This window comes from Salvelinus namaycush, chromosome 12 (assembly GCF_016432855.1).
Source record: "Salvelinus namaycush isolate Seneca chromosome 12, SaNama_1.0, whole genome shotgun sequence".
NCBI lineage: Eukaryota > Metazoa > Chordata > Actinopteri > Salmoniformes > Salmonidae > Salvelinus > Salvelinus namaycush.
Window position 1 is genome coordinate 53,192,359 of NC_052318.1, and position 14,339 is coordinate 53,206,697.

Here is a 14,339-nt window from a genome sequence, read left to right on the forward strand (position 1 = left end):
ATATCAGGTGGTGTCAGAGAAAGGCCCTAAAAATTGTCAAATAATCCAGCCACCCTAGTCATAGACTGTTCTCTCTGCTACGCACGGCAAGTGGTACTGGAGCGCCAAGTCAAGGTCCAAAAGGCTTCTTAACAGCTTCTACCCCAAGCCATGAGACTCCTGAACAGCTAATCAAAGGGCTACCCAGACCCCTCTTTTACACTGCTGCTGCTACTCTCTGTTTATAATCTATGCATAGTCACTTTAATTCTACCTACATGTACATATTACCTCAACTAACCCGTGCCCCCGAACATTGGCTCTGTACTGGTACCTCCTGTATACAGCCTCGCTTGTTATTTTACTGCTGCCGTTTAATTATTTGTTACTTTTATTTTCTACTTAACACTTAAAAAAAAAAAGCCTTGTTGGTTAAGGGCTTGTAAGTAAGCATTTCACTGTAAGTTTGTTGTACTCGGTGCATGTGACAAATAAAATGTTATTTTATTTGATCTTCGGGCAAGACAATAACCCCAAGCACATTAATTGACCACAAAAATCTACATTTTGCAATGGTCATATCAGTCTCCAGACATGAACCCCATTGAAGACCTGTGGTTTGAATTGAAGAGGGCAGTCCATAAACTCAGACTAAGGATATCCAAGAATCTGGAAAGATTCTGTATGGAGGAATGGTCTAAGATCCCTCCCAATATGTTGTCCAATCTCAGAAAACATTTCAGAAAAAGGCTCCGTGCCGTCATCCTCGCAGGGTGAAGTATTGAAAACAGGGGTGGAAATAATTTTGACCCCTATCTTTGTATAACAAGTATTACTTGTTAAACTAAATATTTTTCTCTGAGCAATTGTATTAGTATAAAACAATAAAATCTTCCCTTTTTTTGCATTAGACATAGCTCAGTATTTGTATTATTTATTATGTACAGTCTTTTTTCCTCATCTTTATCAAGGGTGCCACATTTTTTGGACCCGACTGTACATACAGTTTACACACACACTGTGCACACAAACGCCCCACACGCACACAAAATAATCATAATACAAAAATCTGTTTATTATCTTTTTATTTGTAAACATAAGAAATACAGCATGAACTTCATCCCATTCCATACTATTTCCCCACTTTTCCATTGTCATTTGAGTGACATTTGGTCAAAGTTCTTTTTGTTTTCACACATTCAGACAGACATATTATTCATGCTATGATACATCCTCCAAGAGCCGATCTTCGATTGTGCATTTATAAGTGACTGTTCCTTGGTGTTTCCCATCCCAAATCTACACTTCTAGATGCACACTTGAAGATCTGCTCTGGATGGACTCGTAACAGAATCGCAGAAAGTTTGAAACGCCACCCTTTTTCTTTACACACCAATGTAAGACAAAGAGTGCATCACAAATGACATTCTATATGGCCCTGGTCAAAAGTAATGCACTACACAGGGAATAGTATACTATTTGGGATACAACACAGGGGTTGATTGTGAATTGGTCACTACTCACTAGTGTCTCTCTCTGTCTCATAGTTGTTTGTGTTTGTCTGTCCCGTCCTGCCTCAGTAGAGAGACGTAGAGGCGTATGAAGGAGTAAGAGACTCCCAGAGAGCAGTACACGGATGTCACCAGCAGGGGCACGAAGGGCAGGGTATGCTGCCACGGCGACAGAGGGTAAACAACCTCACAGAGGATCTCTACGGCAACCAGGCCCAGGAGGTAGGTGGTTTCCAGAGGGTTAAGGAGGGAACCCCTGTAACAGAGTTAAGATCGTAGTGTAAACTCACACAGCTTGAAATGTTTCCACTTGTGTTGTTTCGATGGTGCAACTGGCTAGTACATTTTCAAACGGGCGGTCACATGTACCCGAGATCAATACTGGTAAGGACTTGTGAGCGAGGAAGCTATAATGTTAAGCAGCACACAGTGACACTGCTTATACCAAGATAGGAGCTAATTATGCTCTGTAAAAAAGCAGTGCTCTTAGACAGGACCCAAACGCAAAAGGTTTTGGTAAACATGAATATTAACTAAACTTATTTGCAGATTATCTCTTGATATACCTGACCAATATTGAAAACTCAATGCCTCCCCAAAAATATTTTCGGGAATACTCTAAAATCTTAGGATATAAACATGAACGTAGAAAAAAACCAAAATAATGGCAATAGGAAAAATAAAAACTCATGATCTACAGCAATTCTTGAAGTGGACCACAAACAACAAATATATAAAGATAACTTTATCCCATTACTCAACAATATGAAAGCAGATCTAATTTAATGGAACAATCTTCCCATACATTTTACAGGTAGAATAAACCTCTTCAGAATGGCATTGCTCCCAAAGTTTTTATATTTATTCTTGGTAATACCAAATATCCCACCAAAAACATCCTTTATTAAAAAAGTATAGCTCAGTCATAACAGACTTTATATTCCGGCAAATAAAACTCATAGAATAAAAATAAAACATTTTCCCATCTTCCTAAGTCTGAGGGTGGTTTTAACCTTCCAGACTTGGAATTGTATCAACACGCCACCCAAGGCTTTTACTTGCAACATAGTTAAAAGCACAAAAGACGAACAAAAGGTACATATTGAAGATGTGCACGCTCATCCCCAGAATCTTTTCACGTGTCTATTTTAGGATAAAGCTAAGAACATTAACAACTTCATAGTTAAGAACACTATAACAACATGGAAGAAAATAAAACGGTTTCTACAAGAACCAAAAGCACAACCCTATGGAACAATCCTTGAATAGCGTTTCAGAATTCACTGAAATTGGACCACATGGAAAACTAAAGGCATAGAAATTATTTGATTTGACATGGAAAACTAAAGGCATAGAAATTGTAAATGTCTTGGTAATAGGAAATACATGTATTTCCATGACAGAATTAAAAAGCAATTTGGACTGACCAATGTAGATATTTTCAAATACATGCAACTTAAAAGTTTGATATCACGGAATTCCGATTTGAAATCTTTTAGACATCAGAGTAATCTTGAGGGAATCCTATGAGTCAGAAAAGGATATTCAAATGATAGATAAGATATACAAAACCTTGCAGAGAGCCTATCCAACTGACAACCTCTTAGAAAAAAAATATAAACTTAAAAAGAACTGACATTGGCAGAAGATTGAGAGAATGTTGGAACATAACTAACCAAATTACTGTTAACTAAAATGTACGCTTAATCCAGTATAAACTAATTTATAGAATGTATTATACAAGAGACAAAATTCACAAATTCTACAGCACAACGACAGAGTCATGTCTTAAGTGTAAAACTATCAATGAGTCAATAATTTATGCCTTTGTGGAATGCTATGAAGTCCAAAAGTTGGCTGTCAGAAGTACTACAATGTAAATTAACTTTTAATCTGTCGGTCTCCATATTTCAAGACACAACATATGCGGGTGCAGTGAGATACCCAATGGGTTGGAAACTACTTTTCTCGCCAATCATCTTGAAAAAACATATACTTAAAAACTGGAAAGGTCAAATGCTTTGTTATTTAAATGTTGAAAGGGCGTGGGTGATGGAGTGAAGCAAAATGGGACAGTTTGAGGCCTTGTGGCGGAAAGTGATGCGGGCGCTGGAAATGGGGGTGGGAGCAGGTGGGTCTGGGCAGGTGTGATGTCCTTGATGTTTGTGTGCATTTGTATGCTGTGGTTCTCAGATCCCAGAACTCACAAGGCATGCAGGGTTTGTTCTAGCACTTACACATCTGATTGAACTGTCAACTAATCATCAAGGACAGTGGTGTAAAGTACTTAAGTAAAAATACTTTAACTGGGCCCGAATGCATAAAAACATCTTAAGTGTCTCCTTTAAGGAATTATTTTTCCGTATACCGGGGGAAAATGTAAAAGGGTGTTATATAAAGCCCATCAAACATTTCCTTGGGTAAGGGCATCATTTAAGGGTTTTACGGTAGTTTGAAAGCATGTACAGCAGAAAAAGTATCATGGAGATGACCTGATTCCCTTAAATATATATCTTTGAGGAGATATTCATTATTTTGGGAGATAGCAAAATAGAACTCCTACATTTAAGACAGGAGAAACAAATAGATTCATAAGATAATAAAATACATTTCTTTGACTTACTTTTTCTCAACTTGTTTATATTACTTTCTGGCACGACAAGATAACTTACGGAGTAGGTAGCTAGCTAGCCAGCTAGCTTTGTAGCCATGCACCTTCCATTGTTTAGCTAAGTAGCTACCTAGCTAGCTAGGTGTTTTTCTTTTGAAAATAGGGCAGAGGACAGCAACATTTACCTCCATAAATGTTGTTTACATTGATATCCATACTGAATGAAGCACTTAAGGGACGTCATGGGCACCTACTACAACTTTTCACTTAATTTAAGGGGGACATTTGACTAAAAACTTTTTCCTTTAAAGTTAAGAAAACTTTATGGGTAAAGATAAAAAATAAAATGTACTTAAAATGTTTTATGGAACAGGGCTCTGTGCTTTACTATTTATATTTTTGACAACTTTTACTTCACTAGATTCCTAAAGAAAATAATGTCCTTTTCACAGCATACATTTTCCCTGACACCCAAAAGCGCTCATTAGATTTTGAATGCTTAGCAGGACATATCATTTATTATAATTTTTTTTAAATGGTGCCATCTGGTTTGCTTAATACAAGGAATTTAAAATGATTTTTACTTTTATTTTTGATACTTAAGAATATTTTAGCAATTACATTTACTCAAGTAGTATTTAAATGTATAATGATATAGTTAGTTGTCACCAGCTTGACATAGTGCATTTGGAAAGTATTCAGACCCCTTCACTTTTTCCACATTTTGTTATGTTACAGCCTTATTCTAAAATCGATAAAATAAAAAATGTTCCTCATCAATCTACACACAATACTCCATAATGAAAAAGTGATAACAGGTTTTTAGAAATGTTTGCACATTTATTAAAAATTAAAAACAGAAATACCTTATTTACATAAGTATTCAGACCCTTTTCTATGAGACTTGAAATTGAGCTCAGGTGCACCCTGTTTCCATTGATCATCCTTGAGATGTTTCTACAACTTGATTGGAGTCCACCTGTGGTAAATTCAATTGATTGGACATGATTTGGAAAGGCACACACCTGTCGATATAAGGTCCCACAGTTGACAGTGCATGTAAAAACCAAGCCATGAGGTCAAAGGAATTGTCCGTAGAGCTCCGAGACAGGATTGTGTTGAGGCACAGATCTGGGAAAGGGTACCAAAACATTTCTGCAGCATTGAAGGTCCCAAGAACACTGTGGCCTCCATCATTCTTAAATGGAAGAAGTTTGGAACCACCAAGACTCCTCCTAGAGCTGGCTGCCCGGCCAAACTGAGCAATCGGGGGAGAAGGGCCTTGGTCAGGGAGGTGACCAAGAATCCGATGGTCAATCTGACAGAGCTCCAGAATTCCTCTGTGGAGATGGGAGAACCTTCCAGAAGGACAAACATCTCTGCAGCACTCCACAAATCAGGCCTTTATCGAAGAGTGGCCAGACAGAAGCCACTCCTCAGTAAAAGGCACGACAACCCACTTGGAGTTTTTCAAAAGGCATATAAAGCACTCTCAGACTATGAGAAACAATATTCTCTGGTTTGATGAAACCAAGATTGAACTACTTGGCCTGAATGCCAAGCGTCACGTCTGGAGGAAACCTGGCACCATCCCTACGGTGAAGCATGGTGGTGGCAGCATCATGCTGTGGGGATGTTCTTCAGCGGCAGGGACTGGGAGACTAGTCAGGATCGAGGCAAAGATGAACGGAGCAAAGTACAGAGAGATCCTTGATGAAAACCTGCTTCAGAGCGCTCAGGACCTCAGACTAGGGCGAAGGTTAATCTTCCAACAGGACAACGACCCTAAGCACACAGTCAAGACAATGCAGGTGTGGCTTCGGGACAAGTCTCTGAATGTCCTTGAGTGGCCTAGCCAGAGCCCGGACTTTAACCTGATCAATGATCTCTGAAGAGACCTGAAAATAGCTGTGCAGCGACGCTCCCCATCCAACCTGACAGAGCTTGAGAGGATCTGCAGAGAAGACTGGGAGAAACTTCCCAAATACAGGTGTGCCAAGCTTGTAGCGACATACCCAAGAAGGAAGGAGGCTGTAATCGCTGCCAAAGGTGCTTCAACATAAATTTGTAAACATTTCTAAAAACCTGTTTTTGCTCTGTCATTATGGAGTATTTTGTATAGATTGATGAGGGGGAAAAAACTATTTAATCCATTTTAGAATAAGGCTTTAACGTAACAAAATGTGGGGGAAAATCAAGGGGGTCTGAATCCTTTCCGAATGCACTGTATGTATCAATACCACCCAAAATCGACTCTAACATGGAAGTTCACCCACCTGAACAGTTTCTTTAAGGAGGTGAAGCTGTAGAGCGTGAACAGCAGCATCAGCAGGACTTTGATGGGCAGCTCTGTGACAACAAAGATTGAGAAACAAACATTAAGATCCTAATCATACAATATGAAATTTCTAATTGCAAATAACAAAATGCCTTCTCAGAGGGAGCCCAAATGGCTCCAGTGGTGGCTAGTTGCAGAGGCTCTTTACCTGCTGCAGTGAAGAGAAGTGGAAACAGAGAGTAATGCCCTGTGGTGGTCAGCATCAGGAAGATCCCAGCATCCTCTCTGCTCTCAACTGCTAGTATGCTGCTCAAACAACAACACAAAACCCATTACAACAGGAAGAGTAGCTGTACAATAAAGACGTAACCAACTATGCCACAGAGTTGTATTCATTAGGCACCAAACGGAAGAACATTTACTGAAACAGGGAGGGACTACCAGAGATGTCCAATAAGAAAGCCCATTTTATTTTCATTTGCAAAACGTTTTGCTACAGTGTGCCCCAATGAATATGACCCAGTTGCTATCAACGGTTCAATGATAGCAGATTCTGATATCAGCAGTTCACCTGAAGGGCAGTATGGCCATGAGGATGGCCTTCTCGTGGACATGCCAGCCGAACATGAAGGAGCCCAGGGCACAGATCACCAGGCAGCGCAGGAACCCCCGGGCACCACGCGGACGACGCCAGATACTCAACACTGCAGGCTGAGGGGGGTGGGGGGTAGGAAGAGAGGGGGGTATATTAACTTTTAACCTTTTACTTACGGCTGGTGCACATTATCCAAAGCCATATATTAATTTCTAAATATATTCAGTACCAGTCAAAGGTTTGGACACACTTACTCATTCAACGTTTTTTCTTTATTTTTTAATATTTTCTACATTGTAGAATAATAGTGAAGACATCAAAATTATGAAATAACACATTTGGAATCATGTAGTGTCCAAAAAGTGTTAATCAAATCAAAACATATTTTAGATTTTAGATTCTTGAAAGTAGACACCCTTTGCCTCGATGACAGCGTTGCACACTCTTGGCATTCTCTCAACCAGCTTCATGAGGTAGTCACCTGGAAAGCATTTCAATTAACAAGTGTGCCTTATTAAAAGTTAATTTGTGGAATTTCTTTCCTTCTTAATGCGTTTGAGCCAATCAGTTGTGATGTGACAAGGTAGGGGTGGTATACAGAAAATAGCCCAACTTTGTAAAAGACCAAGTCCATATTATGGCAAGAACTGCTCAAATAAGCAAAGAGAAATGACAGTCCATCATTAATTACTTTAAGACATGAAGGTCAGTCAAGCAGGAACATTTTAAGAACTTTGAAAGTTTCTTCAAGCGCAGTTGCAAAAACCATCAACCGCTATGATCAAACTGGCTCTCATGAGGACCGCCACAGGAAAGGAAGACCCAGAGTTACCTCTGCTGCAGAGGATAAGTTCAATAGAGTTACCTGCACCTCAGATTGCAGCCCAAATAAATGCTTCACAGAGTTCAAGTAACAGACACATGTCAACATCAACTGTTCAGAGAAGACTGCATGAATCAGGCCTTCATGGTCAAATTGCTGCAAAGAAACCAGTACTAAAGGACACCAATAAGAAGAAGAGACTTGCTTGGGCCAAGAAACACAAGCAATCGGCTGAGGAGCCTAAATTTGGGATTTTTGGTTCCAACTGCCATGTCTTTGTGAGACGCAGAGTAAGTGAACGGATGATCTCCGCATGTGTGGTTCCCACCGTGAAGCATGGAGGAGGAGGTGTGATGGTGCTTTACTGGTGATACTGTCTGTGATTTATTTAGAATTCAAGGCACACTTAACGAGCATGGCTACCACAGTATTCTGCAGCGATACGTCATCCCATCTGGTTTGCGCTTAGTGGGACTATTATTTGTTTTTCAACAGGAAAATGACCCAACACACCTCCAGGCTGTGTAAGGGCTGCAATCACAATCACCCGACCTCAACCCAATTTAGATGGTTTGGGATGATTTGGACCACAGAGTGAAGGAAAAGCAACCAACAAGTGCTCAACATATGTGGGAACTCCTTCAAGACTGTTGGAAAAGCATTCCAGGTGAAGCTGGTTGAGAGAATGCGAAGAGTGTGCAAAGCTGTCTTCAAGGCAAAAGGTGGCTTCTTTAAAGAATCTAAAATCAAAAATATATTTAGATTATTTTAACACTTTTTTGATTACTATGTGTTATTTCTTAGTTTTGATATCTTCACTATTCATTTAGAAAATAGTAAAAATAAAGAAAAACCATTGAATGTGTAGGTGTCAAAACATTTGACTGATACTGTAGCTCTGATATTATCTGTTCAAAAACAACTGCAATATTACATGTACATACGGTAGATGAAGTTAGTTTAGTTGGGCTGGGGTTGGTGTCACGTCTGCTCCCGCTCTCCCCCCCTGGCGCTTGAGGGCGCCAGGCTGCACTGCATCACTCACTCCTATTATCTATTACGCACACCTGCCTTCCCTCATCACGCGCATCAGCGATATTGGACTCACCTGGACTCACTCATCTGTAAAATTCCTCCCCTATATTTGTCAGTTCCCTTGCTCTGTTCCCCGCTGCTGCATTAATTGTTTTTTGGTTTGTGTTACCTGTTTACTAACGCTGTTCCTGTCTCATTCCATGTCCGTTATATACAGTTGAATTCGGAAGTTTACATACACTTAGGTTGGAGTCATTAAAATTTGTTTTTCAACCACTACACAAATTTCTTGTTAACAAACTATAGTTTAATTTAAGCAAGTCGGTTAGGACATCTACTTTGTGCATTTCAAACAATTGTTTACCGACAGATTATTTCACTTATAATTCACTGTATCACAATTACAGTGGGTCAGAAGTTTACATACACTAAGTTGACTGTGGCTTTAAACAGCTTGGAAAATTCCAGAAAATTATGTCATGGCTTTAGAAGCTTCTGATAGGCTAATTTACATAATTTGAGTCAACTGGAGGTGTACCTGTGGATGTATTTCAAGGTCTACCTTCAACTCAGTGCCTCTTTGCTTGACATCATGGAAAAATCAAAAGATATCAGCCAAGACCTCAGAAAAACATTGTAGACCTTCACAAGTCTGGTTCAACCTTGGGAGCAATTTCCAAATGCCTGAAGGTACCACATTCATCTGTAAAAACAATAGTACGCAAGTATAAACACCATGGGACCACGCAGCCGTCATACCGCTCAGGAAGGAGACGCGTTCTGTCTCCTAGAGATTAACGTACTTTGGTGCGAAAAGTGCAAATCAATCCCAGGACAGCAGCAAAGGACCTTGTGAAGATGCTGGAGGAAACAGGTACAAAAGTATCTATATCCACAGTCAAACGAGTCCTATATCGACATAACCTGAAAGGACGCTCAGTAAGGAAGAAGCCACTGCTCCAAAACCGCCATAAAAAAGCCAGACTATAGTTTGCAACTGCACATGAGGACAAAGATCGTACTTTTTGGAGAAATGTCCTCTGGTCTGATGAAACAAAAATAGAACTGTTTGGCCATAATGACCATCATTATGTTTAGAGGAAAAAGGGGGAGGCTTGCAAGCTGAATAACACCATCCCAACCGTGAAGCACGGGGGTGGCAGCATCATGTTGTGGGGGTGCTTCGCTGCAGGAGGGACTGGTGCACTTCACAAAATAGATGGCATCATGAGGTAGGAAAATTATGTGGATATATTGAAACAACATCTCAAGACATCAGTCAGGAAGTTAACTTCTTATGGCTGCAGGGGCAGTATTGAGTAGCTTGGATGAAAGGTGCACAGAGGTGCCCATAGTAAACTGCCTGCTCCTCAGTCCCAGTTGCTAATATTATTATTATTTGTATTGGATAGAAAACACTCTGAAGTTTCTAAAACTGTTTGAATTATGTCTGTGAGTATAACATAACTCATATGGCAGGCAAAAACCTAAGAAGTTCCACTTCCTGTTTGGATTTTTTCTGAGGTGGCAGATTTTCAACCAAGCTCTCATTGAAATTACAGCGAGATATTGATGGGTTTTCACTTCCTACGGCTTCCACTTGATGTCAACAGTCAATAGAACTTTGTCTGATGACTCTAATGTGAAGGGGGGCCGAAGGAGACAGGAATTAGTCACCACTGCCACGAGCTGACCATGCTTTCACCATGCGCATTCACATGAGGAGGACCTCGGTTCCATCGCTCTTCTGAAGTCAATCTAATTCTCCGGTTGGAACGTTATTCAAGATGTATGTTAACAACATTTTAAAGATTGATTCAGTACATCGTTTGACATGTTTCTACTGACTGTTACGGAACTTTTGGACATTTCGTCACGTCATAGTGGAGGCGCTTTCTGACTTTGGAAATGTTTACCGAAGGCGCGAACCAAAGTAGCTAATTGGACATAAATAACGGACATTATCGAACAAATCAAGCATTTATTGTGGACCTGGGATTCCTAGGACTGCATTCTGATGAAGTTCATCAAAGGTAAGGAAACATTTATCATGTATTTTCTCGTTTCTGTTGAGTCCAACATGGCGGCTAATTTGGCTATTGTTCTGAGCTCTGTCTCAGATTATTGCATGATTTGCTTTTTTCGTAAAGTCATGTGAAGGCGCATGGTGAATGCATGATCAACTCGTGGAAGTGATTACTCATTCCTGTCTCCTTCGGCCCCCCTTCACATTAGAGTCATCAAACAAAGTTCTATTGACTGTTGACATCAAGTGGAAGCCGTAGGAAGTGAAAACCCATCAATATCTCGCTGTAATTTCAATGAGAGCTTGGTTGAAAATCTGACACCTCAGAAACAATTCAAACAGGAAGTGGAACTTCTCAGGTTTTTGCCTGCCATATGAGTTCTGTTATACTCACAGACATAATTCAAACAGTTTTAGAAACTTCAGAGTGTTTTCTATCCAATACGAATAATAATATGCATATATTAGCAACTGGGACTAAGGAGCAGGCCGTTTAATATGGACACCTCTGTGCACCTTTCATCCAAGCTACTCAATACTGCCCCTGCAGCCATAAGAAGTTAACAACAATATTACCTTTAAAATGATATAAGACACATGTATGTTTGAGGAATTTTAATTATGAGATTTCTGTTGTTTGAATTTGGCGCCCTGCACTTTCACTGGCTGTTGTCATATCGATCCCGGTAGCGGGATGCAGCCATAAGAAGTTAAAGCTTGGTCGCAAATGGGTCTTCCAAATGGACAATGACCCCAAACATACTTCCAAAGTTGTGGCAAAATGGCTTAAGGACAACAAAGTCAAGGTATTGGAGAGGCCATCAGAAAGCCCTGACTTCAATCCTATAGAAAATTTGTGGGCAGAACTGAAAAAGCATGTGCGAGCAAGGAGGCCTACAAACCAGCTCTGTCAGGAGGAATTCCCCCAACTTATTGTTGGAAGCTTGTGGAAGGCTACATGAAATGTTTGACACAAGTTAAACATTTTAAAGGCAATGCTACCAAATACCAATTGATTGTATGTAAACTTCTGACCGACTGGGAATGTGATGAAAGAAATAAAAGCTGAAATAAATCATACTCTACTATTATTCTGACATTTCACATTCTTAAAATAAAGTGGTGATCTTAACTGACCTAAAACAGGGAATACTAGGATTAAATGACAGGAATTGTTAAAAACTGAGTTTAAATGTATTTGGCTAAGGTGTATTTAAACTTCCGACTTCAACTGTATTAAATGTTTTACACCCCGTACCTGCTTCATCTCTCCAATGTGACAGTTGGAACCAAAATTATTTTCCAATTGTTTCTTTCTGAACAGAACCATTATTATTTTTGTTCTGTTCCATTGGTCCGACTTGTAAAATAAAGTTCTGAACCGGTCCCAACCACAAAAAAACACAGGTTTATATGGTTCCTTTTTAAACCTTTGAAATCGTCATTAAATTACTTCACCAATCAGTGCAGATAGAGAAGCTTGCTATTGGGCTACCTAGGCTATAGTTGTTTACATGCACGATGGTGTAGTGCGCGAGATGCGACTGAAATTTTGCGCGTGGGGAGAGAGAGCGAGAGAGGGTGGAGGGTGAGGCTTGGGTTGAAGCGCTGGGCACCTTGTTATGACATGCATTATCTGAATTAGGCCCACATAATTATACCTACGGAGGAGCAGCTTCTATGGAGGAACTTTGAATGTCTTTGGACTTCCTAGAGTTGGCTTAACGTTGGACCAGAAACTAGCTAGCTAGCTAGCTAACAAGCTTGTGTGTTCAGCGCGGCACCAGAATTAAAAACACATCTTACCTTTTAGTAGTTAATAAATCCAATGTGAAAAGTGATAACTATAGTATCCGTAACTAGAATTGAATACATTAATACATTCCTCTTTAATGTAAAAAAAATCTCTCCCTAATTTCTGAATCACGCTTGTAACATCAGCTTTGGAGGGTGCAGGTTGTCTACACATGCACACACACTGGCAAAGATTTTCAGCTAGCAGGCAGACACAGAAAATAGGTGCCTTATGTTTTTTGTGGGACTGAAAAAAATGCCTGGAATGTAAAATAATGTTATTAAACGGTTCCCATTCTTTTAAAAGAATGCTTCTGTTCCGGAACAGTATAGCTAGATCACTTTCGTTTCCGGTTCTAAATCTGTTCCTCGAAAAATGTCGACCAGTTTTTGATTCTGTTCCCTGAACTGGTTCCAACCCCTGGTCTTTAGTGGTGATTCTGAACAAGGCTGCAGAATTTTAGCCTGAGATGATGCTCACCATTATGGAGAGCAGAGTGCAGATGAGTGTGATGGAGGGAGAGACGGAGGGGAGGATGGAGTGCTGGAACTCCTGCACCAATCCACCAGTCATTGAGGCTTTGGGAAGCTTTGCCACATCCAACAGCTTCAGACGCACACCTGAGAAACACACCAGCCATTAAACCCCTGTTAAATCCCCTCAAATACCTTCAAACCGGTAATATTATTCCATGAATCGGTGACCTTCCAGCCCATAATAAATACAAATACTCTCCAGCCCATTAATAGGCTACTTTCTATCAATCCAAAATTCTCTGACAACCCCCTATTGAATTTGGCCTTTACTACTATATCCCATTGAAACACATTGAATAACACATTCCTAAATGTAAAAAAAGACAGTCCAATTTCCCCCCCAAAGAAACAAGGTATTGAAGTGTCTTGGAGATATAAGAAAGCTCAATAAAATATATATATATTTTTTTTTACAGTATTTTACCTCTTTTTTTGGTTAAGCACAAAACTACCTCAATACTTCCATTCATTTTTAAAACTGGTACCGGTTACTTTCAGACGAGTCCCCTTTCCACAGTGGGGTCACATTAGTTTGTAGCCCAAATGGTTTGGACGCTACAAACAGAAGTTGACACATCGACGGTACCGACTTCAGATGAGTCCCCTGACACTTGTGTGGGTCGCAGAGCAAAACGGAGACCACCATTGTGTTCGTGAGTCATAACACTACAGACGTTTTTGTGAGAAGACCGATTTTCGAGATGTCCCATGGTCTGACGAACACCGCTCTAGCTCTGCCACCTTTCAACCGCAGATGCGGTGCGACATCTAAAGTTCGACATCGGCAGAAGTGCTGGATTGAGATGCATACAACGCTAAACATATCTCTAGCTTAAACTGACTGATCAAATATATATTACTTAGATTGACGCACCGGTGTGTCAATCGACTTTAGGGGGTTAAATCATGATGCGTAAGATTATATGGACAGGGAGGACCTGATCCTAGATCAGCACTCCTACTCTGAGACACTTTGTGAATACGGGCCCATACTGAAATCATAGAGAGAGTAAACAGTGCCTTACCCAGCACAGACAGAGCTTTATCCACCATGTTGTAGAGGGCCCAGACGTTAGGGGCCCAGTAGGCGTGGCACAGGCCCCTCTTAAAGGGGAAGAGTCTGGAAAGGACCTGGGGGAGCTGGCCCTGA

At 40.3% G+C, this 14,339-nt stretch overlaps 1 protein-coding gene across 1 annotated transcript in view; it reads right to left on the minus strand.

The window, feature by feature from the left end:
* Window positions 1-1,047: 1,047 nt before the first annotated feature.
* Window positions 1,048-14,339, minus strand: part of alg8 (ALG8 alpha-1,3-glucosyltransferase) — a 34,381-nt gene continuing 21,089 nt past the window's right edge. The window contains exons 8-13 of the mRNA XM_039006042.1: window positions 14,215-14,335; window positions 13,134-13,273; window positions 6,951-7,090; window positions 6,588-6,685; window positions 6,378-6,450; window positions 1,048-1,746 (exon numbers count right to left, since the gene is read on the minus strand). Of these exons, the coding sequence (XP_038861970.1) occupies window positions 1,521-1,746; window positions 6,378-6,450; window positions 6,588-6,685; window positions 6,951-7,090; window positions 13,134-13,273; window positions 14,215-14,335 (798 nt within the window). The 3' untranslated portion in view covers window positions 1,048-1,520. The remainder of the gene's footprint in view (window positions 1,747-6,377; window positions 6,451-6,587; window positions 6,686-6,950; window positions 7,091-13,133; window positions 13,274-14,214; window positions 14,336-14,339) is intronic.